At 42.4% G+C, this 25,550-nt stretch overlaps 1 protein-coding gene and 1 long non-coding RNA gene across 16 annotated transcripts in view; one reads left to right on the top strand and one right to left on the bottom strand.

Annotated features, from left to right (window-relative positions):
* nav1b (neuron navigator 1b) overlaps positions 1-25,511 on the top strand; it is an 87,511-nt gene extending 62,000 nt beyond the window's left edge. For 3 of the 15 annotated variants that reach the window (XM_047339271.1, XM_047339278.1, XM_047339283.1), the window contains 28 exons: positions 3,023-3,167; positions 4,645-4,945; positions 6,282-7,041; positions 7,523-7,933; positions 8,850-8,891; positions 8,979-9,139; positions 9,653-9,826; positions 10,203-10,255; positions 10,621-10,644; positions 11,186-11,263; positions 12,029-12,037; positions 13,114-13,197; positions 14,029-14,272; positions 14,356-14,477; positions 15,620-15,628; positions 16,238-16,419; positions 16,630-16,789; positions 17,071-17,266; positions 17,626-17,723; positions 17,807-17,902; positions 18,307-18,475; positions 20,090-20,325; positions 20,421-20,575; positions 20,671-20,742; positions 21,380-21,576; positions 21,688-21,806; positions 21,947-22,144; positions 22,265-25,511. In XM_047339271.1, the coding sequence (XP_047195227.1) occupies positions 3,023-3,167; positions 4,645-4,945; positions 6,282-7,041; positions 7,523-7,933; positions 8,850-8,891; positions 8,979-9,139; positions 9,653-9,826; positions 10,203-10,255; positions 10,621-10,644; positions 11,186-11,263; positions 12,029-12,037; positions 13,114-13,197; positions 14,029-14,272; positions 14,356-14,477; positions 15,620-15,628; positions 16,238-16,419; positions 16,630-16,789; positions 17,071-17,266; positions 17,626-17,723; positions 17,807-17,902; positions 18,307-18,475; positions 20,090-20,325; positions 20,421-20,575; positions 20,671-20,742; positions 21,380-21,576; positions 21,688-21,806; positions 21,947-22,144; positions 22,265-22,348 (4,579 nt within the window). In that variant the 3' untranslated portion in view covers positions 22,349-25,511. The remainder of the gene's footprint in view (positions 1-3,022; positions 3,168-4,644; positions 4,946-6,281; positions 7,042-7,522; positions 7,934-8,849; positions 8,892-8,978; positions 9,140-9,652; positions 9,827-10,202; positions 10,256-10,620; positions 10,645-11,185; positions 11,264-12,028; positions 12,038-13,113; positions 13,198-14,028; positions 14,273-14,355; positions 14,478-15,619; positions 15,629-16,237; positions 16,420-16,629; positions 16,790-17,070; positions 17,267-17,625; positions 17,724-17,806; positions 17,903-18,306; positions 18,476-20,089; positions 20,326-20,420; positions 20,576-20,670; positions 20,743-21,379; positions 21,577-21,687; positions 21,807-21,946; positions 22,145-22,264) is intronic. The other 12 variants (XM_047339276.1, XM_047339281.1, XM_047339277.1 and 9 more) reach the window with 8 other exon arrangements.
* LOC118104479 lies at positions 20,492-22,028 on the bottom strand. Its single transcript, XR_004695042.2, has 3 exons — positions 21,661-22,028; positions 21,365-21,542; positions 20,492-20,557 (listed from the first exon to the last, which is right to left on the bottom strand). It is a non-coding gene; the product is annotated as an uncharacterized LOC118104479 (long non-coding RNA).
* Positions 25,512-25,550: the final 39 nt, after the last annotated feature.

Raw genomic sequence — 25,550 nt, 5'->3', positions numbered from 1 at the left:
ATAGTGGTTGTCTCCACCATTCAATCAGCCATAGACATGACTGTGCAGGAGCCTTTTCTTTATGGTCCTGATACACAGAGAGTAAACCCAGAGCCAGAAGTGAACATCATACTGAATCCTTCCTGTGCACTCAGACATTATTAAATCTGCTTTTATAGATTAATACTGATCTGGTTTCAACTTGTCTTTATTCTTCCGCTTGCTCCATCTTTGCTGTGTCTCCCACAAATCATACCGACAGATTTGTAGGACTTTCCATGCAAAATACTTAAATGATAAAGAGCTGTGGCTCAGGAAGTAGAGTGTCCACTATAGCCAGACGGTTGGTGGTTCGATCCCCGGCTCCGAAGTGTCTTTGGGCTGCATACTGACCCCGACACTGACGACTGTTCAGTGATAGAGAAAAGTGCTGCACATAGATTCACTGTGTGAAAGTTAAAACTCTTTGAGTGGTCATGAAGGCTTGTAAAAGTAAAATAGTGAAATCCTAAAAGAGATGAGAAAAGGATAATGATAAAATGCCAAAGAAGATGTGAAAGGGATAAAGCTAAAATGAAGATACAATAATGAAATGCAAGAGGAAGTAAAAAACAGAGATAAAAAGTTGCGTATTAAAGTGCAAACAATTCTACCTAAGTAAGTTGATGATTCAATAAGTAAATCAAATAGAATACGAGGATTATATCTGTAAAACCAACAATGCAGTGATTCTTGCCATAGTGGCAGCCAGCTTGTGTGTGTGTGTCTGTGTGTGTGTGTGTGTGTGTGTGTTTTCACTGATGCTGATTGCAACGTCTCCGACCTGCTCCACCCCACCAATCATCCCCAGATTCTTCTTAAATCACAACATTTTCACTGCAGCCCAACTCAAATAACACCGTGGACGCACAAATCAGAGAGACGTTGGAGTAATGCCACTGAAAACAACATTTTTAATTGCCACCCTATGCATGAAGAATGCACTTTGCTGGTGCGCTCCCACCCTCTCGCTGTCTGGATTTCCCCCCCGAGAGCTGACAGTTTGGCTCGTAACGCCGACAGCCCGCAGGCCCTCCTGCCTCCTCTCGCGCTGACATCCCTGTGGGGTTTATTCATGGCCGCTCCGTGGCTCCTGACAGAGGTGGTATTGTTCAAACATACCACGAACATCTGCACTCAATGTAAATCAAAACTTATTCTCCTTATTGATGGTATGTGAAAATATATAAAAAAAACATTTAAAATCAAACATTTATTTTAGGTTTTTTCTTTTTCCCCCTTCTCATGTCAAACTTTCCCACTGAGCTCATGTATCTGTGGCCGCAAATCTTTAATATATCAGAGTTTTCAAAGCCAGCATGAAGTGTCAGCGTATACGCGACTACAACTCAAATCCAGCCGTGTGATTAAATCCAGTTCTGAATGTGGACGGGACCATTTTTGTCTCCCTGTATTTTTCTGTGTAGCTCCGTGTTCCGTGCCTCTGCTAATTACAGCCTGCACAGCCACAAAGAGCATTTTCATTTCAGCGGGGGAAAGTGAGGAAAAGGGGGAAAAAGAACTGATCCAGCTCAAGCAGCGACTTTGCATTTAAAGGGTCTTATTAATGTACCTTTTTCCACTGTGCTGTGTTTTTATGCGCCAACACAAATTTGATTACCACCCGTGGTTGCCAGAAGAAATGATGGGGGAGCATAGTTACACAAAACCCAAACTGGACGTGCATTTATCTCACAGGAGATATCATATTTAGACCCAACGAGGCATTATTGCTCTTCTAAAGCGCATAAAAATGTTTTACTGTTTCATTGCAAACTCCCCTTGGACTGCGAACTGTAATGTTTCGGTTGACTTAGAGGCTGCAGCTCCAAGTCTGCATTCTAATTATCTTTCAGTATGAGTGCAAGGAGATATCTGATGCCCCATTGACCAGTTTTGTTTCCACTGTGCCAGGACTATCCGTCCCTGCTTTCCTTCTGCAACAGGCCGCTCATTGCAGCATCTGTTTCAAGGCGATGTCGGGCGATTCAGGGTGGATGGAAGGGTCAGGGAGCCTGTCACTCTGATTTCTCTGCGTCTTTAGAGACCAGCAGACTCTTTCTAAACCCCGAACTGTCAGAACACATACTTTTTTAATCGTCATGATTTATCTGCACATCCTGTAAAGATTCTCTTGAAGCTACAGTTAAAGGTGGCCGTCGTTTGACTTTGTTTAAACACGGCTACATTGAGGTAGTATTCTCGAAACAATCTTAGATGAAAATGTGAAAGAACTCGAATCCTACTTATATAGATGTTTGGGGGCGGATACGGATATATAAGAGTAATTGGCAATGATTCCTTAGACATCCTTATCAAACATTTATGACAAAGACTTTATATTTTACAGTTTATTGGGCAAGAGGTTGGGTCTATAGAACTTGAATGAAGAAAATTAACATTTTTTTATTACATAATGCAAACATAAATCTTTTCTGCATTGTTTATTCTGTGAAATAAAAGTTTTCATATATACCAATGTATCTGTTATAGGCTCATATTGGACAATCTTATTGGCCAATCGATAAATCGTTTGGGCTTGAGAATATACTCAAAGAAAATTAAATCTTCTTCCTCCCATAATGCAGCTCATTAATGATTCAAACAGGATGTTCAGACAAATGGTCACAAGTTCAAATTGCTTTTTTTTTCTCATCAGCTGTTATGATGTAGACAGTTGGCTGATAAATGACAGACTTATGGTTTATCTCAGTCAAACTGAAGTGTCCACTCCTGAAGGGTTTGTTCGCCATATGTCCTGGAGCTCTGATGTATGAGATGAACCAAATCAAAGCAGCTGCAGCCATGTTGGAATTACCTGCTTGTTTGAGCACGTGGCCTCCTCCAGAGACAACTTATTGCAGACAGATCGACGTATCACTGCTGCAACCAGCTTTATTTCATCCCTCCCAACACATTTCTGCAGCTTTACCGACTGCACATTCACCTGGTTGTCAATTATTTGAATTTGTTTTGCTAACTTGTCATCCATGTATGGTTTCAGCTGGGACGAGAGCAGCTCCATAAGCAGCGGCCTCAGCGACGGCGATGGTTCGGACAACCTCAGTTCAGAGGAGTTCAACGCCAGCTCCTCTCTCAACTCCCTCCCGACCACGCCCCTGGGCTCCAGACGCAACTCTTCGGTCATGGTGAGCTGAAATACTGTTGCTCCAACGACCGTGTGGTGACATTTCCTTTTCCTTCGCCTTGTTTTGTTTGGAAAAAGCGGTAGCTAAAGAAAGTGATCTGCATTGTACTGTGTGTTAAATGTGAGTTGACAAAGGGCCACAGGAAGAAGCCACAGACCTCACCTCTGTCATTACGCTGGAAGGACAATCTGTCACAGTGCAAAACATCCACTGCACAAACACTGAAAACGGAAGTAGGAGACATCTTGGGTTCAGTAGATTTACTCTAAAAGAACAATAGTTTATTATTTATGGCTCCACGAGGGCGACACCCAGTGGCAGGAAGTATTTTGTTTTTGGGTTGTTTGTCCATTCCAACCCTTGTGAACACAACATCTCAAGAACGCCTCATGGGAATTTCTTAAAATTTAGTACAAATGTTCAGTTGGACTCAAGGATGAACTGATTAGAACTTGGTGGTTGAAGGTCAAAGGTCAAAGTCACTGGGATCTTACAAATCACATTTTCGCTCTTATAAACACAATTTCAGATAAACTGATTGGATTTGAGGGATACAATTTCAAGGTCACGTTGTCCTCACAAAACACATTTTTACCTTTAACATAATATCTCAAGTGCCTTTAGGAGATTTCTTAAAAATCTGATCAGTTGTCATTTGGACTCAAAGATGAACTGGTCAGATTTCAGAGGTCAAAGGTCACCGTGACCTCATGAGTTCGGGGGAAAAAACCATGTCGATTAAAACTGCACTGGCAGACGCATACAACCGCAGGGTGGAGACTCTAGTTATAGATTGTTTTTTTAATGAGGAAGAAAAAGTAGATGTAATTATAAATTTTGACTTTTAACTTGGCGACTGAACTTTCTATGTGAAGAAACCACAAGACATTGTAAAACATGTCTGGAGGAGATCTTAACATTTGTTTTAGATTCACTTTTTCAACAGTGGCAGTGGCTCCTACCTTGCTCCCAGGTTATTACAGGCAGATTGCTCACTGTGAAGAAATGAACATTAGTGGGACTCAATGAGCCATCTGTCGCTCTGGATCACATTCATATTGTGCCAAGAAGCAGCATGTCCAGTTTTGTCCCCGATGCTACCTCTTCAATGCACCACAGGGTCTTTCTCTTGTAGTGCAGCCTTCTTTTATTTTGTCTTCTGCACAGAAACACATTAAAAAATATATAGGCTTGACTTTTACTCTATTTTAAAATTTTCAGTTTTATCCCCCAACAAGCTGATTTATCTCTGAAAGTTTTGAATCAATAAACTTTTTTTGTTTTGTTTTCATTTTATTGCTTTCTTTCCTTTGTCTGTGTTTTTCTTGAATCCGCTCTGGGTATATCTATCTTACTCCTTCCCACTGGAATGCAGCTCAGATGAAACAAAGATTACAGAGCACAGCCAATTCCACAGATAACACGGACCATAACTGAAGGTTACCCTCACTCCCCCCCCCCTCTCCTCTCTGTGCAGCTCCGCACTGATGCAGAGAAGCGCTCCATGGTGGAAAGCGGACTGTCTTGGTTCAGCGAGGACGGCAAAACCATCCACAAGCTGGAGAGCTGCAGCTATGAAACGGGGAGTCTCAAGACAGAGGCCCCGAGCAAGTGGAGGAAGAAGCCTCCAAGCCTCAGTGAAGATCCAGGGAGTAAAGGGGAACTGAAGAAGCCGCAGAGTTTGGGTCAACCAGGGAGTTTCAGGAAGGGTCGTAATCCCCCTGTGGGCGTCACCTCCCCCATCACCCACACATCGCAGATCATGCTCAAAGTCGCAGGTGAGATCTCATGATAACATGTTGTCACTTTTCATCTGCATGTTTATTTCTCTGTCTTTTTGTCTGATGTGCCTCTCATATTCAAATTCCTGGTGGATCACTGCCACTGTTAACTTGTTTTATCTATGGAATCTATGTCATCCATTATGTCTTTGTGTAACGAATCCAAACATAAAACAGAGTCTGTTTGTAGAGCAGCCAAACTGGATGTCTGCTTGGTGTCAAGATGAATAGAGAAGTGAACCCCTAAGCTCAAGCCAGGTTTTGATTTGTAACACGCTGCAGTATACTGATGAAAAAAATTCACCATGAAAAACCATTTTATTGTGGAAAAAAACCCAGCATGGCCCAAAGCCATGTTTCTTCCGAGGCCTGCAAAAGCCAGTGACTGTACAGAGACACTGTGTCTGCTGTCTACATCAACTACATTTATTTTTATGTCCTCTAATCCTCAAGAAAACAGTCCTTGATTAAATAAAGGGGTTTAAATTGAGATCCAATATCAACATTTTTCTTGACCTTCATTTTGCTTAATTTCAGCTTTAAAAACAAGTGATTATATAATTATTTCTGATTCTATGTATTTTGGCAGCAGGATAAAGGGAAAAAACGTACTTAGTGGATGGATTTTTTTTAGGCAAATGCCAAGTTAACAGATTCACATAAGACGTCAGATGTGTTGCTTTATTTTACTTTATTTTTTAACTTTAATAGTAAAAAAAACCAACATAATTTACCCTCTTTCTCTCATCTTGTAATGTCTTATCCAGCTCTTACTTTTTGAGAGAAATGATGTATGACTGCTGATTAGCTATTTCAGTCTATGCATTCAATATCATTTATTGAGAACCTAATGATGCATTCATGTGGCCTAAGAATAATCAGAAAAAATTGTTTGTGACTGAGAAAATTCGTGGGAACACAACGTCAAATCAAAACAACAACTTGGAAAGTTGGCAGACATATTTGGTTGCCGAGTTGCTGACGTCATCACTTCAAAACCAATTTGTATCATTTTACATCTCTAACTATTAGCTTTTAAAGTGAAGTTACACTTTTTTACTTGCAAGCACCTAGTACCAGACCTTTTAGCCAATACAGATGTTTTTATTATAACTTGTATACGTTTATTATTTGTTTATATGCTTGTCACAGCTGATACTCTTTGTTAGCGCTTTGTTAATATGCAAATAATAATAACAAAGGTGTCTTTGAGTTTTTTAAATGCTCCTAACACATGAAACCAGCTTGATGCAGCGTATCCTCATTGAAATTGTAAATAAAATTGCCGTAATGTTGTTACTTAACCAGGCAGCTTTGTTCTTTCTTTATGCAGCACCTAAAAGTGAGAGGCCACTCGACAAATCCAAGATGTCCATTAAAACTGCTGGTCTGCAACGGTCTCGCTCCGACGCTGGCCGGGATCACCACGGAGAGCACCGCAAGCCTCCGTCAGGTTTAGTTAAACCCTCTGCTGGAGCGTCCTTTGGGTATAAGAAGCCACCGATAGCCACTGGCACCGCCACTGTTATGACAGCAGGGGGCACCACCATCTCCAGTGGCTCTGCTACCGTGGGGAAAATCCCCAAGTCCTCTGGCATCCCCATGAAGCCTGTGGGTGGAGGGATACCAACAGGTCGGAAGAACAGTTTTGATGCCAGCAGTGAGCAGAACTTCCCAGGGCCAATTGCCCGAAACAGCATTCAATACCGCAGCCTGCCTCGACCGGCCAAATCGAGCACGTTTAGTGTGATTGGTCGCCCGTCAGGTCGGCCTGTCAGCGGCACCATTGACCCCGGCCTGTTGAGCCTGAAGCCTGTGCCCATGGCCTCCGCAGGCCCCAGGCTCAAAGAGCTGAGTAGCTGCGGCAGTAAGATGTCGACTCGAACCAGCACAGGCCCGGTGAACCAGACAGACCGAGAGAAGGAGAAGGAGAGGGCCAAGGCGAAGGCTGTGGGCGCTGACATGGACTGCGGCTCCCTGAAGGGAGACGACACTCGGTCTGGGACGGCAGGAGAGTCCACTGTCAAACTGCACGGCCTGAGACGGACCAGCAGCGGCAGATACCCTGAGCTGTCTTCACCCACCACACCAAGGTCTCTCATTTACATTCTGCTTTAAAGGGCCATTTCACCTGAATCACAAAAAAAGCACATTTTCTCACTGACCTCTTGTGGTTTCTTGGCTTGTGGGAAGTTTTTAGTTTTAAAATATTCAACAGCGATTTGTCTTCCCAGAGACAGTTAGTCTGAACAATCCAGTGAACTCACTGTCTGTATTTTTCTGGATCTACTTTCTAAAGAAACAGTCCAAAATATTGTTAATGTTGCTGTTTAATTTCCAGGCAGACATCTTGGATTCAGATGTCAAATACAAACACAACTAGCTGCCTCAGCATGTAGGAGTAGATGTTAGAAAATAAGATTTTGGGGATTTGGGTGAAAGAACAAAAAAAGAAATGAATAATACACATCATACACATGCTTGAGTCAAGTGATGATTTTGTTTTGAACATCATAACCCAGGACACCTTAGTTTCTGTTTTTGACATCTTGTCTCTTCTGTCTGTTTTCCTAGAATGCTGCACACGAAAACTCTGGGTCGCCCCCCCAGCCTGGCTCACCTGGACAAGGTTAACTCGAACAGCCTTGACTCCTGCGTGACCATTCATGACCTCCCACCCAAAGTCCCCCCGTACTCCAAGCTTCAGGACTTGGCTGGTTCCCACACCGCCGGCCGTCTCACCCCGAGCCCAGCGCCCATCCTCCACATCGATTCCCCCAGCTCCTACACCAGTGACAGCCTGAGCCTGAGCGGATCCCCACTGCTCTATCCCAAGCTGATGCACCGCAGCATGGAGTCCCTGCCCCTGACGATGAGCGTCCCCTGCAGTGCGAGGTTTCTCACAGCCGAGAGGCACGATAAGCAGGAGAGGACCACGGGAACCTGGGGGGCCGGGAGCAGAACGTCCCTCAACCTCACTGATAGGCAAGTCTTGGAAGAAAGAAAATGTGATTCTGTCATTTCTTGTTTTATTGTACTTTTTATATGTGGTAAGATCACAAATAAGCATTTTGGGCCTAATGCAAGAACACATTTGTATTGTTATCCTAAATTTCCCCATGTGTTTGTATGGTCAGTTTGGTTGAACACTACACGTCAGAGAACGCTTCTATCTTCAGAAAAGTGTGTAAATGACGTGTAAACATGGTGAATGCCAGAGATTTGAGCGATAGCAAATTAGCACAATTAATGCCCCAATAATCCCATCAATTACAATGCAATTACTCTTGGTTTACTGCATTACCACACAATATGTAGAGAGCACTTACGACTGCAATGACAGAGTCAGAACCACTTTGGAACCTAACAAGTTCTAAATCACTCGACCCGCACAGGAGACATTTTCTTTTTTTGTAATTCAGAGTTTATTATTTTTTGTTGCACAATCAAGCAACTCAAGAAGAAGAGTCCACTTTGTCCAGGAACTCTTAATCTTAATCCCCCAGAAATGAAAAAAAAAACTACATTAAAAACATAAATAAATGAACCTTGGATCTGTCATCCTCACGTCAATGGACAACAGCCAGTGTTTCAGCATCAAGCTTTAATCTTCTTGGCAGTTCACAGACATCCACCCATATTTGATGTGCCTGTTCTGGGAACAGAAAGTCTGAGCTGTCGTTTAGAGGATGAAGGTTTGTAGCCACTGAAGGACTGAGTTTGTCAAGATGGCCCAAATGATTTCCTGCCAAAGAAGGGTACCCACGCAGTGTGTATGAAAGTGCCCAGTGCGCCACATGGACTAGATTTACAGGAAGGATTAAAAAGCCTTGAGATTTGTGCAGGTTTTATGACAAATCAACATGATTTTAACACTTTTTTTCATTTTTCATTTTTACAGCTTGCAAGCGGACAGGAACACCTTGCCGAAGAAAGGCTTAGAGTACGTCCGAACAATTCAGATTTCTAATATCTCCCACCGTGATGTGTCTTCAATGGTTTTAAGTCAAAGTCACCTCTCTTCTCTCAGACGCTACGGCTCAAGCCTGTCGGACAGTGATGGAAGCAAACCGGGCAGGCGCCACTCCCACACCATAGCTGGCATGACGGAGAGCGACAGCCCCCCCCAGCTGCCCTCTCCCACCCGCTTGCTCCACCCCTCATCCGGCAAGGCTCCTCTCACCAACGTGGGTGAGTCTGCCTGCTTCTTCACTCTGGCTGCCAAGTTCTAAAAACACTCGAGCTCTGAAACTAATGAGACCTGAGATCTTTGATAAGCCATCCGTCTTATCGTAGATAATTACCCAGCAGAGAGGTATTGAGTTCACACTCGGGGGGGGGGGGCATCCAGATAACTTTTCTGTAGTTTATAAATGTTGACACAACAATCTGTCATATCCAAGTGGTGAAGTGGTGACCAAATAGTTTAATATCAGATACAACCCTGTGAAGATGATAATCCTGTAACTGGACTTAACTTAAAGTCTGAATTATGCAGGAGATCGAGGCAGTAGGGGGGGGTCAAGTCAGTCTATATTTAGCTCTTTGACTGTTGTGGAACCAAGGAGTTGCCTTTCGCAGAGTCATCAGAATGAGGGTGCCACACCTAGGTGTAAGACTTCTGTGTGTGTTTCTCTGCAGCGCTGCATCCTCCAGTTTAAAAATGTGTCTCCATCTTACCAAATGTGTCTCTTTTGTTGGTAGTTGCCCCAATTTCCAGCGGCTCTCCGAGGATCTCGCGCTCGAACAGCATCGGCCCCCCCGGTGACTCAGCCGGTGATCTCTTCGGAACCTCCCCCCTGGGCAGCAGTCTGTCGCTGGCTGACCGGCCAAAAAGCATGATGCGGTCGGGGTCTTTCCGTGAACCGGGGGATGATGGTGAGCCTTCCTCAAGTGGCCTCCCTGCAGGGGAGTCGCCCAACATGGCCTCACATGAAATAAAGCTGGGCACACAAGCCAAACATCAGAATATAATTTATTTTAAGTGGAGAGGAGTCTGTGTGTCATCGTTTTAGATTAAAAGGGAGTTACTCAATGACCTAATCTGTGATTCACATGTAGCCATCACAACAAACCACCCACCAGCAACTTAGAAATTGAATGACGTAAATATTTATAACTTATTTTTCTAACACAAAGTTGATAATATACCGAAGTTGTGTTTACATTGTGTGTTGTTCTTAAAAAGGAACTTCTTTAAATCGTTATTAGAAATCATATCATGATATCAATGTTTATCTTAACTTTCTTACAGTACATGGCTCTGTACTGTCTTTGGCATCCAATGCTTCATCCAACTATTCCTCGGTAAGAAGAAACTTTATTTAATCTTATTGTCTTTGTTCTTATTACTGTTGTTATTGTTGTCATGGTCATTTCTCAGGCCCCAATCTCAGTTTCCAATCTGCTCAGAGATTTCTTATTGCCACTTTCCATTATGTTTTATGCCCTGTTGCCTTCTATTTGAAAATGTGTCTACTACAGCTAATATGTTATTAAATGAATTTATCTTCAGTCTCCAGTTGGTTACCAAATACGTTTATATTACCTATTTCAAGCTTGTATTTCACTCTTGTCATCTCTATGAAACTTCAGTATTGTCCGTCTCACAGTGGGTAAGTAGTAAAAGTACTAAAATGAACTCTCTTCATTGTTTACCATGCCTTCATTAGAATGAGGAGAGGATACAAGGGGAGGTAAGGCCAACGTGCCACAGCTCTTTCACCCACTCTGCTTTTCCTCTGCTTCATCTGTCAGTCATTTCCTGTCGAACCAGGTCCATCCATCACATGATGTTATCAGCGCTGTGACCACCGATCTTTATCTCCGGAGCTCATAACTCAGTTCCTTCTGTTTTACGTCTCATATTCTTTGTCCTTCAGCGCCAGCCGCTAACATTTAATGAAGTCATTTTCAGACCTCGTAAAAATTCTCAGCGCATGAGGAAAAATCCATCAACATCCCATGATCGTAACATTTTGATTTGGTTTGGAATGTGTTTACCTTGTTTTTGAATTATTCCTCTTTTTTAATAAGGAGCGATACCTTCCATAGTTTGTTGTTTGTATATTTGTGTGTTTTGTTTTATTTTATTTGACCAAACAACACATGTAACACATTCCACTATCACATTATCACCATTAAAACCCATGTTAACATTTCCAGCATCTCAAGCTCCTGTTTAATATGATTTGAATGCTCATACTGCTCAGACTCACTTTGTAAGTTTGTCTGCAGCAAATCCGGAAGCTGAGGCGCGAGCTGGAGTCCTCCCAGGAAAAGGTTGCCAACTTGACAATGCAGCTCTCTGCCAATGTAAGTAGGACTTTTTTTTTTTTTTTAAGTGACTTGGACGCACTTTTTATCAGAGTGGTATGAATCCAAAATGTAAATTAAATGTCCTTAGAGTCAGTATTTAACGTCAGGGGACATTTGGAAGGAAGGAGGAAAGGCCAAGGTGTTCTTGGTAACTTCAGGAGTTGTGCACGTCCACACAGGCAACTGGACTCGCTGGTGTTTCTGGAAATTGTGAGAACTGAAGACGCCTTTTTGATGAGTCATAAAACGTCTTCAAGAAACACACGAGCAAGTCCAGCTGCTTATGTACAAGTGCTGAAGATTCCATGACTTCGCAAATTATTTAGGATCCATCATCTCGAGTGTCGCAGCAAACATGCCGTGCTTCCTGTCGTCTCGCTGCCTGTCACCTCTGGCCACTTTTACTAAAATCCTTTATCCCTGATAATTTGATGGATACTCATTTAACCTTAACTCTTAATTTCACTTTTAACCCTTTATTTCTATCTTCTCCTCCTTTTTCTATTTCTCTCATCGTGCCGCACATTTTACTCATTGCCTTTGCCTAACTTCCAACTAACCTGTGTGTGTTTTGAACACATTAATGAAGTCTATCTTCATGTGTGTGTGTATTTTTGAATGTTTTTAATGAGAAGCTTTATCACACGCCTAACGCCCCTGTCCCTCTCTTTTACCCTCGTGGCCGTATTGACTACTGGACTCGCTGCTGTCCCCCCGCGCCCCCTCCCGCTGACCCGCACCTCTGGATGCTGGGTGAAGCAGCTTGGCCAGGTTTGTTGGACTGCTGCCCTTCAGAGCGCTTTCTGTTGCTTCCCTCGTGATTCTGATTGGACGTCAGGCTGACGAGTTGCTGTCACACATCTCTGCTGAGGCTGACAGTGTGCTACAGTCGAGCCTCGACGCCTACCTTGAAGCATGTTGACGAGGGCGAGAGCAAATTATTATTGTCATTAACCAGTAATCTGTCCTCTATTCTGTCTGTTATTTATTTGGCCTGTAAAATGTCATAACACAGTCAAAATACTTAACGTAACACAACTTCAAATTTCTTGTTTTGTCTGGTCTACATGCCAAAAGTCTTACAATGTTTCTTAGGCATAAAACACTAAACAAAGACAATCAAGGAAAGGCAGATGAACATTTTTTGTTCTATTTTTTAGATAAATATGATAGAGTACATTTAAATGTATTAAAAAGAGGTGAAGACACCCAGGTCAACCACACAACAGGTTTTCATTAAATTACCAAAATAAAAGAAGACATAAAGAGATATGAAACCAAATTAAAAGGAGACTCAGTAGAGCACACAACTCTCCCAAGGCCCAACAGTCTCCTAATGAAACCACATTTACATTCTCGAGATGTGCACCAAATTGCACACACTCATAAATATGAGTCTCCAAACACACTTCAGTTTTGTGGGGGTGTAAACTTGCTCACGAACAAATTAACACACAAACCGATAAGCATGCAAAGGTAAAAAGAAGACACTGAACCAAAAACCTAAAAAAAAACACGCCATCATCGTCAGCGATGGTGTGAGGCATCTTAGTCTAAAGGTCAAACATGCTGCAGGAGGTTAAAGAGGCTTGTCTGACTGTACCACGCTGCCCCTCCTTCACCACCATTACCCTAACCTCCTCTTTCATCTCTGACATCATCCACAGCTGTCCGCCACTCCATCCCCTCCCTCTCCTCCCCGCAGACGGAGACAAGCCATTTGTGTGATGTGCTCTTGAGTGCGAGACTGCAGAGTGATTTTTATTCAGCCGGTGACTCATACCTGTTTCCTCTCTCGAACACCCCTATCTGTCTCTTTCTCACCGCCTGTCTCTTTTCCCTTAAAGGCCAATCTGGTGGCAGCATTCGAGCAGAGCCTGGCGCTGATGACGGCGCGCCTCGAGACCCTGTCGGTCTCCTCGGACCAAAAGGTATCTCTCCGATATCATGATGCTAATGGTTGATGTGCTGCCTGTTACATCCATGACTGTTTCCTTTTATATGTAAAATAAATACATTAGAAAAAGAGTCCAGAACACTTGAAGTGAACATTGGGGAGGGGGGGGGCAAAATCTCACAACTCATTAACACACATTTAAACAATGTTTAATACTGTATAGTAATTCTAATGTGTGCTTGGTAATGTGTATTTTATATAACTTTATATATTCATTTTTATATTTTCAAAAATACAATTACATAAGTATATCAAATTATATAACACATTAGGGCCCACAATGTTTAGTATTTTATTGTATTATTTTTTAAACCATGAACAGAAATATATGCATTGCTATAGATCTATGAAGACAAGTACAGTTGTTTAGGCAAAAGGTTTAACAAATTGGTTTTGATTGATCCTTCACTAACCTTCTCTTCAGTCATCTTTTCTCCTTTCCTCCCCTCTCCAGTCATCTCTCCTCTCCTCCTCTCCTCCTCTCCTCTGCACTCTTCTCCTCTCTCCTCCCCAGTCATCCCTCCTCTCTTTTCTCCTTTCCTCTCTTCTCCAGTCATCTCTCCTCTCTTTTCTCCTCTCCTCTCTTCTCCTCACCAGTCATCTCTCCTCTCTTTTCTCCTCTCCTCTCCAGTCATCTTTTTTGCTTGTCGTCATAGCATAACAGTTTTATTATTGTTATTCGGCCAGTTTACAATTCAGTTTATTTGACCATATTTTAACATTGTTTTAAGATCTATAGCAATTCAGTGTATATTTGTTGAGGTCAAAGGTTTGCAAGGTGTGATAACTTCCGTGTTGTCACCAGCCTCTCAGCCCGACCAGCCAGCCCCATCCGAGCGCAGATAGTCCTACCACAAATCCCCACCTCAGAAGCATCTTGGTTCAGTTACCCTTCTACGAGCTGACAGGAGGTCATATCGATGTTTCTGCTCTTCAGGACTCGGAGCTCACTGAGCTGAAGGAGACCATCGACATTCTGAAGACTCAAAACACAGAGGCCCAAGAAATCCTTCATGGGGCTCTCAGTGATGCAGACATCACGCCCAAAGGTACATGACATGCTGAGGAGGAAGGGTGTGATTGGAAATTTCAAAAACCTTCCTCCCAATATTCAATTTGCTCTTGTTTTCAGAGCTGGTGATCAATCGGCAGAACTCGTCAGAGAGCATCTCCAGCCTGGCCAGCACCACCAGCCACTCCAGCATGGGGAGTCTGAAAGAGCAGGAGGCCAAGAAGAAGAAGAAGAAGAGCTGGGTGAGGACTCATGGCCAGACGCACAAGTGGTGGTCACACTGATTAGAAACACATATATATAAGAGTTTGGTTAGACTATTGGTTTGTTGTTTGGCGCGCCAGAGGATTCGGGGTTTACCACAGCAGGAGTCAGCAAATTGTGTTCTGCAAAACGTCTCACAAATGCTAGAACACATACATTTAACCAACAATTTGCAGCGGTTGAGGAATCACATGTTTTTCTCTTCAGAGCATCACAGAAAGGGATGAAAGTGGTGGAACCAATTTTCGAATAATTCTCCTTGTTGGGTTTTATATTAGGGCTGGACGATTAAACACATCAATAATAATATTCACAACATCATCAATAGCAATAAAACATTTCAACTTATATAGATATGTTGCTTATATATTGTGTGAACACAGTGAGGGGGATAACATTTGATCAGATCTGTTTATCAAGTTTTCTCTGCTCATAAAACCACAACCTTCACTGAGGAGAAACAATCGGTCTTTAAACATTAAGGAAATAATCATCTGACGTCTGTTGTGATAATTAATGACATCAACTTATAATGATGCTTTTATCTTGATTATTATCACCATATCACACACTTTATGGGCCTGTGTATCCTTGTAAAAAGCACTTATCGCAAAGTACAACAAATACCAGTGCGTATTTGTTTTGCAGGTTGGTTACAGAGTTTCATCCTGTGGAGTTTGTTCATGTTTGATCAGATTTTCATGGCAATCCATTCGTATTTGATCAACAAATTAATCACCAATAATCAAGAGTTAATCTAATGTAGTAATAGTCTTGATTAGCACTACGTTACCAAGGTTAAACTAGTCACATGATCAATATGTGCAGTGAAATCCATCATGACACACTTTCCTCTTTATAAAGGTATGAAATTTAAGTACTAAAGTGAAATTTAAGTACTAAAGTGTTTATACGTAGCGTGTAGCTGAGATGTTTTCTGACCTTCTCTGTGAGCAGTGTAGCTCAGCGGAGGCATTTGATGTGAAACCTTCAGTCAGCTGCTGTCCTACTTTGTGCTCCTGCATGCGCACATGTGTGATTCTCCTCCTATCTTGTTCCCGATCTGTTATTAAGTATGACTCTGGTCTTTCCTTCATGCTGCCCTGCTTTTTTATTTTAGGTCTTTGAGGTGAGTGATGTTGCTCCAGCAAATAAAGCTGTTAGTCCCACCATCACCACCCCCCCCATCCCCTCTCCCCCCGTCTCCAGCTAGCACTTTATGAGTCATACTTGTGGAACACTTTCTGTCATACGTGTCTTTTTAAATGTGATTCATCAACTTACTTTGTGATGTGCTCTGAATTCATCAAACATGAACCGTGTATTGATTTAACCAACACGTCATTTAACCTTCATGTAAGTGGTTCAATGAAGATGAGTCTTTCTGTTGAAGTGACTTTTACATTGAGATGGTTTTCATCGTTTTGTTTTGTGGCTCTCATTTCATTCACACATCTCGTGCACGTGTGCTTTAAAAGTTAAATATTAAACCAAGTTATTGCCTCAATAATACCTACTTTGAAAATGTTTAAAACTAAGTGGTTACATAAAGAAACAATAGAACAACGTGTCTGAAGAAATTTAATAATACAAGGTGATTCAGAAAGGAAACAAATGTTGATGACTTGTCTCAGATGCAAAAAAAAGGCTCATCTGACAGAAGCAGCTCAACACCAATTCTTGTGTGTTACAATCTTCAGCTATATTCCTCATTGTAACCTCACTCTTCTCTGAGCAGTTGCGCAGCTCCTTCAACAAGGCCTTCAGTAAGAAGGCGGGTTCCAAGCCGTCGGGGCCGTATGCCGACATCGAGGAGATCGCCACCCCAGAGTCCTCTGCACCTTCCTCCCCCAAGGTCCACCATATCAGTGACGATCCCTCAGCCACAATAAGATCCTCGACCTCTGCATCATCATCCGGGTAAACCTTTAACTGCAGTGATTTTTTAAAAAACTTGATAGAACAGGAGTTTACCATGTGTCATCTGGTGTTATTGTCAGTAAATGACTTCTGTGTTCATTTTTTGAACTGAAAACTCTTGAAATGTATTATTTTTCGTCTGTCAGTCTGCTGCTCCACGCTGCCTCCGCAGATCTCTAATGTGTTCTGGTGTGAACTGAATGTGTGCAGACTGTGTGAAGGAGGTGATGAGGAGGCGGATGACAAGGTCGTGACAGGGCTGCGTACAGAGCTGTGGCAGAAGGAGCTAAAACTGACAGACATCCGCCTGGAAGCTCTGAGCTCTGCTCATCAGCTGGAGCAGCTGCAGGAGGCCATGAACGGCATGCAGGCACGTGTCATAGCTTCCTTTTGCAATATTTTTATTTTTAGATTATTAGATTTTTCTCACAAAACGTGGTACTGTGCTGAAAAGGAAGCCAACATTTGAATACTCTACTGTGGGCAAAATTGATTGTTCCTGTAATGTATTTACAAATTTAGATTTCATGATGGATTATATGTAAAACTCATCATTTATTGCCTTTATTGCTGTAATTGTTTTTAATCATTTGATAGAGATGGTAAGGTGATGTATGAACACTGCTGTAACAGTTGTGATTTGGTCTGTAGAAGACAGTGGAGAACCTGAAGGCTGAGAACGACCACCTGAAGACGGGTACTTCGTCCCCCTGTCCGTCCCCCGGACCCTCCAGCTCCGTCTCCCAGTCCTCAGGTCTCGCCACGCTGGAAGGTTCCTCGCCGCGACAGTCAGTGGCCTTGCAAATGCCAAAAAGCTTCAGCAGAGGGCTGAGTGAAGGGGGCTCAGGTAAAGTTAAATCCCTGAAAATGTAGACTTGCATTGTTTTTACCAGTTTGGTAAAGATGAAGACACTGTGGTAAATGGTACTTACACACACAGGACAACAGGTAAATGTATGTAGATATTTAAAGTTTCTATCTTCTGGCCCGAAAATCTTGTCCCTCGCCTACAGATTCTATCTTAACACCCAGAATCTGTTTATAGAGATTAGTAAAAACAGACATTGGGTTGCATTTTAACCATTTTTCTAATACCAGTTATTAATCTGTTATATTTAGTGCGTGACAATCACATCATTTGAAAATTAAGCTTTTATTATAAATGTTAGATGTCCTACAAATCCTCTTTGGTTTTCTCCTGTTTAGACGTCCACACTGCAGAGTCCCTCAGCCTTTCCTCGCAGAGGGACGATCACCGTGTCCGGGTGGTGGTTTGTGTTGCGGACCTGCACGTCTTCAAAGATGTAAGTCTTGTACTTCCTCACTTTCATCACACTTATAATAAACATGATTACAAACATCTTTATCCCCATTTCTGTACCAACAGGAGGTGAAACAACAGGATTTCTTCGTGGGCACCGTCCGGGTGAACGGCAGGATGGACTGGACCATGCTGGACTCGGCCGTCAGTCAGGCTTTCAAGGTGAGACACTGCCTGTATCAAGCTTGATCACATTTGTGTTTCAGCTGTCACGTTAATTTTAGCATGTCCAACAACTGGGCAGTGGTGAGGTTGTAATAAAACGGACAAAGATAGTTTAAAAAGTATTTAGATTTACCGTGACCGTAAAGAATTTTATTTACAAGGCTCCAGTGAGTTGCTGATTCATTTCCCAGTGTATATGGGACCTAATAAACCCAAAGGGCTCAGGAGCAGGAGCTTGTAACCCTCGTGCACAGACCATGTTTCTCCTGGGAGACCTATTAAAGCTCTGAAACGTCACATTTGTCATGATGTTGTGTTTTATTGTGAATTTATATTAATTCTTAACAACATTCCGGTTCTACAGTTTTATTCTGTTCTCTTTTCTGCCCTTTTCCTTCCAGGTGTACATAGCCAAAGTTGATCCCACCTCCAGCCTGGGCCTCTCCACCGACTCCATTTACAGCTACAGTATGGGCCACATCAAGAGGGTGCTCGGAGGAGACGCCCCTGAAACGCAACCCTCTCGCTGCATGTCCCGAGGCCCCAGCAGCATCACCGTGTCTCTGAAAGGTTTGTGAAGACGTGTGACACGTGCAATCAGACTGGATTTAGGACTGACGCTTTATTTCATGTAGTCATGATGCAAGATTGAAGAAAAAAATACGCAAAAACAAAATGCAGAGTATGAAATAAATATAGTTTTGTTTTTTTTAAATCAAAAACCTACTTAGTGACCATCTATTCTCAATCTACTGTATGTATGGAGTGTTTAATGGACACGTTTGACATGTGTACTATTCTGGAATCCGGTTGTTCTTGTCTTCACACTTTTAAGTCTGTTATGAGAGGAGAGATATTTGAAGAGGCAGTTGAGGGGTCTCACCAGGTAACTGCCTGGAGCGAGTCCAGTGTCACCTCTAATAATGGTGCAACAAATATCTGCATTAAAAGCTGCATCCTCACAGATTCACTTCTCATCACATTGATGTTCAAGTGTTAATTCTCCACATAGTTTGGTTTTAATTAGTTATTTGACGCTATAAAAAGGGGGTGAAACGTCTTGATTGACAGGTGAGACTGACTTACGATTGGTACGACGCGTGGTTCTGCACGACCTTGCTACGGCGGCTACGTCCCCCGAACGCTTTTGTGCAAGGTGTTGCTCCAAATGCATAAGAAGTATCCAGGATATTTCTGTCTTCATTTTTGGATAGTGGGAGGAATTAGACACCAGTCGGCCATCTGTATTTACAGTCTACACAGTCAGAACGTCTGCATCAGCTGTTTAGTGCAGTGTTCATGCAAATCCTCATGTCTGTTTGTTTACCACAGCAACTGCTGCCGTCTGTACGTCACGTTCAGTATTACTTTACAACTCTTTTCTTTTTATGTCAGTATGTGTTTACGTACATTGAGCAATATAATAGAAATGTGTCGCAGAAACTCAAATAACCCTGCGGCAGCTGATGGACTCATTAATTCAACAACATAAAAATATGTTTTTCTGGAAATAGGCATATTAGGTAGTTATATAAATTTGGTTCTATTATGCATTCTGTTGTAACACTACCAGTAGAGATTAAATGTAGATTATAGACAATATTCGCCACAGTAACAGCAGTGTTTTGATTTGTGAGGAGCACATATGTGGAGCCCATCAGTGATTCTAAACTCGAGCTGTGGTTGGGGCTTGGCAGTCGACCCCCCTCCGCACCTTCGCACGCAGGAATGCGAGAAGCGAAGTGCTAGGAGAGCTGGGAAAGCAGCGGCAGCCCAGACAGAGCTCTGGGTAACACGATCCCAGTGTAGCCAGGCCCAGCTGGCCGACCAACCCTCAGACTCACAGGCCCCATAGAGGTTAAGGCGGCGGAGGCCGCACAGACTCACTACACACACGCAAAGTTATTTTCGGAGCAAAAGTCTTGAGCTCCATGTTGCTTATGAAGGACATGGGAGGTGATATCGATCCGTTCTCACAACATCTTCCTGCCGTCGCTCTTCCTGTTTGTAGTGTATAATCTTGAACATGGATATTAAGATGATTCTGAACAAGCAGTTAAATATCAAGTGTCAAACTGGACTTCATCACCAACCTTAATATGTCCTGGGTAGTTAGCAGGTAGTCATCAGCTTCATTGCTTGTTACCGCGCCGGTCATTCTCACTCTTCCCTCACTATGTCCAGGTTTAAAGGAGAAGTGTGTGGACAGCCTGGTATTTGAAACGCTCATTCCCAAACCAATGATGCAGCACTACATCAGTCTGCTGCTCAAACACCGCCGCCTCATCCTGTCCGGGCCCAGCGGGACGGGGAAGTCCTACCTCGCCTCCCGCCTGGCCGAGTACCTGGTGGACCGCAGCGCCCGCGAAGTCACCAACGGCATCGTGGTCACTTTCAACATGCACCGCCAGTCGTGCAAGGTGAGGGAAACTTACATCTCTTAAGCATCTGTACACCCAGTGGTCCACGCAGTCGACTCACTTCTGTTTGTCATCTCTCGCTTTCTCTCCTCTAGGATCTGCAGCTTCATCTTTCCAACCTGGCCAATCAGATTGATCGAGAAACCAGCACCTCAGAAATACCGCTGGTGATCATTCTGGATGATGTTCACAATCCTGCCTCCATCAGCGAACTTGTCAACGGTGCTCTCACCTGCAAATATCACAAATGGTAACCTCCGCATTCGAAAATGACTGGAAAATAATAAATAAAAATGTATGAGATGATTATTGATTATATAATTGTCTGTGCCTCTCTCCTTTCAGTCCTTACATTATTGGAACAAGCAACCAGCCAGTGAAGATGATTGCGAACCATGGACTTCACCTCAGCTTCAGGTTGGTGAAAGAAACAGCTGTGGATCTATTTTCTTCTCCTGTACTGTTTCATTTGTGTATTATGGTCTGTGGATAAATTCCTCTTGATTAAACTGAGATTAGATTTGAAGCTGACGGTAGAATAAACCAGTCGATACAATAAGAGCCTCTTTAATCTAGACGATAACAAAGTGGGCGTTAATGTGTTTATGTATATAAGTGAAGTTTGAATTCATATAATCAATATTGCAGGGAGCTTTTGTAGTTGTACCAGTCTTTAACCAGTCCCTCCCTAGGACTTTAACTTAAAGATTGTGTAAAGCAAAGTTAGTCAATTGTCTCTTAACATGCTTTACATGTCAGAAAGTTGTTATTGAAAATATGTAAAGGGAAAGGGAACAATGTTGTACTGAATTGTAAAGTTTGACCGTTTTACAGCATTCCTTGGTTTTCATTGCATATTGTTCTGTGGTGTGACAAACTCAGAAAAGACATTTTCTAATTGCTTCACACGGTCTTTAAAGTGTGAACTGTTGATGTGAGGGATAAAAGTGTAACTAATGCTGTAGGAGGCTAATGCACCCGCCCACTCATGTTCACACTCACAGTATTTGTATGGTTTATATGACTTTTTGCATGTTACCTCTCATTTTCTAAGGATGGTGACCTTCTCCAACAACGTGGAACCAGCCAACGGCTTCCTGGTGCGATACTTGCACAGGAAGATGATGGAGTCGGAGAACGAGAGGAACCTGACCAACGAGGACCTGATCAAGGTGTTGGACTGGGTCCCCAAACTCTGGTATCAGCTGCACGCCTTCCTGGAGAAGCACAGCACATCAGACTTCCTCATTGGTATGAAACACGACTTCAGGGCTGGACAGGGTCGCTTAAACTTTATATCTGTGACTGGTGAGTTTCCCTGTGTCCTCACTTCACCTTTGTTCCCCCCCCTTGTGTCCTCAGGTCCGTGTTTTTTCCTGTCATGTCCGGTCACAGTGGATGAGTTTCGATCGTGGTTTATTGATCTTTGGAACCACTCTATTATCCCATACCTGCAGGAGGGGGCCAAGGACGGCATCAAGGTGAGTAATGGCAGGTAGTGAATCCAGAAAACTGTCCCCAGGTTGCATTAGACTCTGTCCTCAGGGAGAGCTGCTGGCTTCCCTTTCACAGGAAATGTTGCGCTCTAATTTTACTGTTGTGGCATGTTGTGACATCTAAGGTGCACGGCCAGAAGGCGGTGTGGGAGGACCCAGTGGAGTGGGTGAGGGGCACTCTGCCTTGGCCGTCCGCCCAGCAGGACCAGGCCAAGCTGTTCCACCTTCCTCCCCCCAGCATCGGCTCCAGCAGCCCCGGTCAACCCCTCGAGGAGAGGCCTCACAAGGAGACTCCGCCCAGCTCCATGGAATCCGATCCGCTGGTAAGAATCTCACGCGTTTCGTGATAATCTTTTAAGAGTCTTGTCAGAATTATTTTACTCAAAACTCAACTGGATCCTTGCGGGTTTCTGATTTCTCAACTCTTCTCTTCTCTGTTGTAGATGGCAATGCTTTTGAAACTTCAAGAGGCTGCCAATTACATTGAATCCCCAGACAAAGAAGATCCTAGTCTGCCTAAACTTTGAACACAAAGCCCCAAATCAAACACTCAGCACTTCAGATCTTATTTTTCTGTACGCTGCACGGACACAGTGCACATACAGGAACGTGTGAACCCTCAGAAAATGGTTGTCGGGGGGGATTTAAACTCTCATTTCCACAGTAGGTTAACAATGAAGCTGGGTTATTACAGATCCTTTTAATATGTGCAGTATTTTCAAAAACTGCTCAAGCGTTGAATGAAAACTTATATATATTCTATAACTTCATTACATATTTAACCCTTTATTAGCCCTCCGTCGTGTCAGATCGGTGCTAATAGATCACCAGGAATCTCATCGTCTCAGCACTTAAACTTCAGGTGATTTCTGCAGCAGCACACACACGATTCATCCTGCATTGTGACCAAGTGCATCATGGGATACGGTGTTCCTGTCAACAAGCGCTGTTCTCATCCAACGGTAAAAGACAAAAAAAGAGTATGACAGCATGCCAGAAGCTCCTGTTTGTTGCAAAGTGCTCTGGTACATATCTAGTGTTAAAGTCTCTGAAGGCCAAACTTATATATGCAATCCTGAACTTCACAGCCCAAGCAGGTGAAACAGATAAAATGCCTTAAAAATATAAGACATCAGCGTCGGCTCGACTTCAGCAGAGTAAACTGGTGCTTTCATCCATATCATCCCGGCTGAAACAGTTATCTCCTCGACTCTATGCTTTATTTATTTCAAATTATCATTTTTATTTTACACAAAGAAATAGATAAACAACAACGTGGAATTATTCTTTAAGTTGACACATATTTTAACATCTACTTGTCAGGTTTCTAAATTAAACTTGCTGTCATACTCTTTTACATACAAAATGTTATTTATTTGCGATGTGGGTTCGTGGGATTGTCGTACCATTCCAACTTCTTAATTTAGTTTCTATTTAATTGCTTTATGTTTAAACAAGTTGTCACCAATGTTGCCATATATATCAGGTATTAGATACTTATTACACAGGGATAATACATATACATAACATAACAAACACCCGATTGAGAAAATGCTATTTGAATCCAATTCAGATTTCTTACAGAAAGAGTATGGTGTGTTTGATTCGAATCTTTCCCCTCATGTATCAGAGTAGTAACTGTATATATATAATGTACATACAATCAGACATCACAGTTATTTTATCTACCATTAGTTGGTGCAAATATCTAATATACTGAACCAAATACTGTACTTTAATCATGCGTATTGATTGTCGAGTAAAGGGTTTAAGTTTAACTATAAAAAACAGTATTCATCCTCCAGTAGGTGCTTTTAAAGGACGCCTTAATACAAAGCTCCTCCGCAAAACAAATGGCTGAGAAGAGTGACTTTTTATGCCCATTCCATGTGCAGCAGTTCACACACACTCGTCACTCATGCTTTTCTCATCATTTAGGTTCGTACGGTGCTCTTAAACAACGTCCCAGACTGTTTTAATGTCAAATAAAGGTTATGTAGACTTTCAGGGTAGCTTAGCGAAGAGTTTTCGTGTCTTAGATCAGTGAAACGCTGGTGAAGTTGATCTGGATGATCGTTTTTTCTAAGGTGACTAAGTGTTGAGGACATTACGTAGATGCAGTGAGACGTCATGTGACGCGTTGTGTGGTGTGTACGCCCATGTTGATGTCGTGCATATTCTAGAACATTCTGGGAGCGCAACACAGAAACACAGAAACAAAAAAAGTTTAAAGAGTTAAAAGAGGAAGATTTAGACACTTTGTAGATTTTTGTAAAGAAGCCGTTATCGGGTAAATGACAGATAAAGCTTATGGTTGTGGCGTCGAAAATGATTCATCTGTTCATCACAAACTACACATCAACCCTGTAAATGAATGTCAGACCACTTTTAAGACAGCTCGATGAGAAAGTTTCAAACTTTAAATTGTGTCTGAGCTGCAGATCGCTTTTTTTTTATTTAAATGCACAGATAGAATATTGCCGAAAAAAACTTCACGCTAATCTGCAGCTCTGATTGGCTGCCAAAAAAAAAATGAATGAATGAAATGCATTACAGAAAAAAGAAAAAGATGCCAAATGATGCCGTTTTAGAATCATTTCCGTTATTGTAAATATTCCAGGTCGCAGACAGCGTCCCCCTCCACGATCTGTTTCCGCAGGTCAGCAAAAGCCATCGTCCGCCTGTGCTTCTCATCTCATTCACTGGTTGTTGTGCCTGTTGCTTTTGTAGCGGTGTAGCTGTGATTTGTGTTTGCTTACTAGTGCATCGGGACTATGCAGCAACTTCTACTGGTGTTGGCGGTCAGCGAATGTCTGAGCTTTGACGAGCAAAAAAAAAAAACCGCGGGCGTGTTTCCATCCGGTCTGTCTTTGGGTTCTCGATTTGGACCAAGGTGCACCATGGGATAGAAGTGGGGAGCGTAATATACTGAGCCTTAAAAAATGGAGGAGGATCCGTTTTGGCATCAAAGAATCAGCTGTTTGGAAGCTGTTATAACGTGTTTCGTCTTTATGAATGACAACAAAGTTAATGCAACTGGTCAAATGACGATAAAGAAATTAAAAAAATCAAGCAATGAGCCTGATGTAGTTGGCAAAATGAATCTGCTCTTCACAGTTAGTTGATTTTCAAGTAGAATCAAACCTGATAATGAGGTAAATCTAATATCTTCAGGCCAATACAGGTTGCTGAATAGTCATATTTTTGCAAAGCTTGTTGTGGACTAAACTATGATTCCAAAAAAAAGCTGTTATGCGGTATCTAATGTCACTGACGTGCAAATGTTAGGGGTTTCTAAGTGTTGTAAATGCATGTAAACCTGCTGTGTGATGAGGAAAATAAAAATGTTAGAATTGACGTATTGTTTAGGAAAATCACTCTTGATGATGTTTTCCTTTTTAATACTCAGATATTTGATATTTCTTTTTTTTTTTTCTTTCTTTTTTTTTCTAAAGAATCCTTTGTAAAACTTAATTTCTCTATTTTGTACAGGGCATCATTGTAAAGATTGTAAATAGGTCGGCGTTCTGGATGCGGCAACAATCATTGAGGAGGAGAAAAAGAATATCACTGACAGAAAGGTTTATTTCTTCAGAGTTGGGTCCGATACAAGGATAAGGCTTGTTTGTCTGAAGACTTTCATCCACCTATCACTGTTTGTTGGAATCAATAAAATTCATGTTATATTTATTCTGCGGCTTCTTGTGTGTCGATTTTGAAACTGTGGCG

Source organism: Hippoglossus stenolepis, chromosome 3 (genome assembly GCF_022539355.2).
Source record: "Hippoglossus stenolepis isolate QCI-W04-F060 chromosome 3, HSTE1.2, whole genome shotgun sequence".
NCBI lineage: Eukaryota > Metazoa > Chordata > Actinopteri > Pleuronectiformes > Pleuronectidae > Hippoglossus > Hippoglossus stenolepis.
Note: the sequence above shows the minus strand (reverse complement) of the source record. Positions and strands in the feature narration are given on the sequence as shown.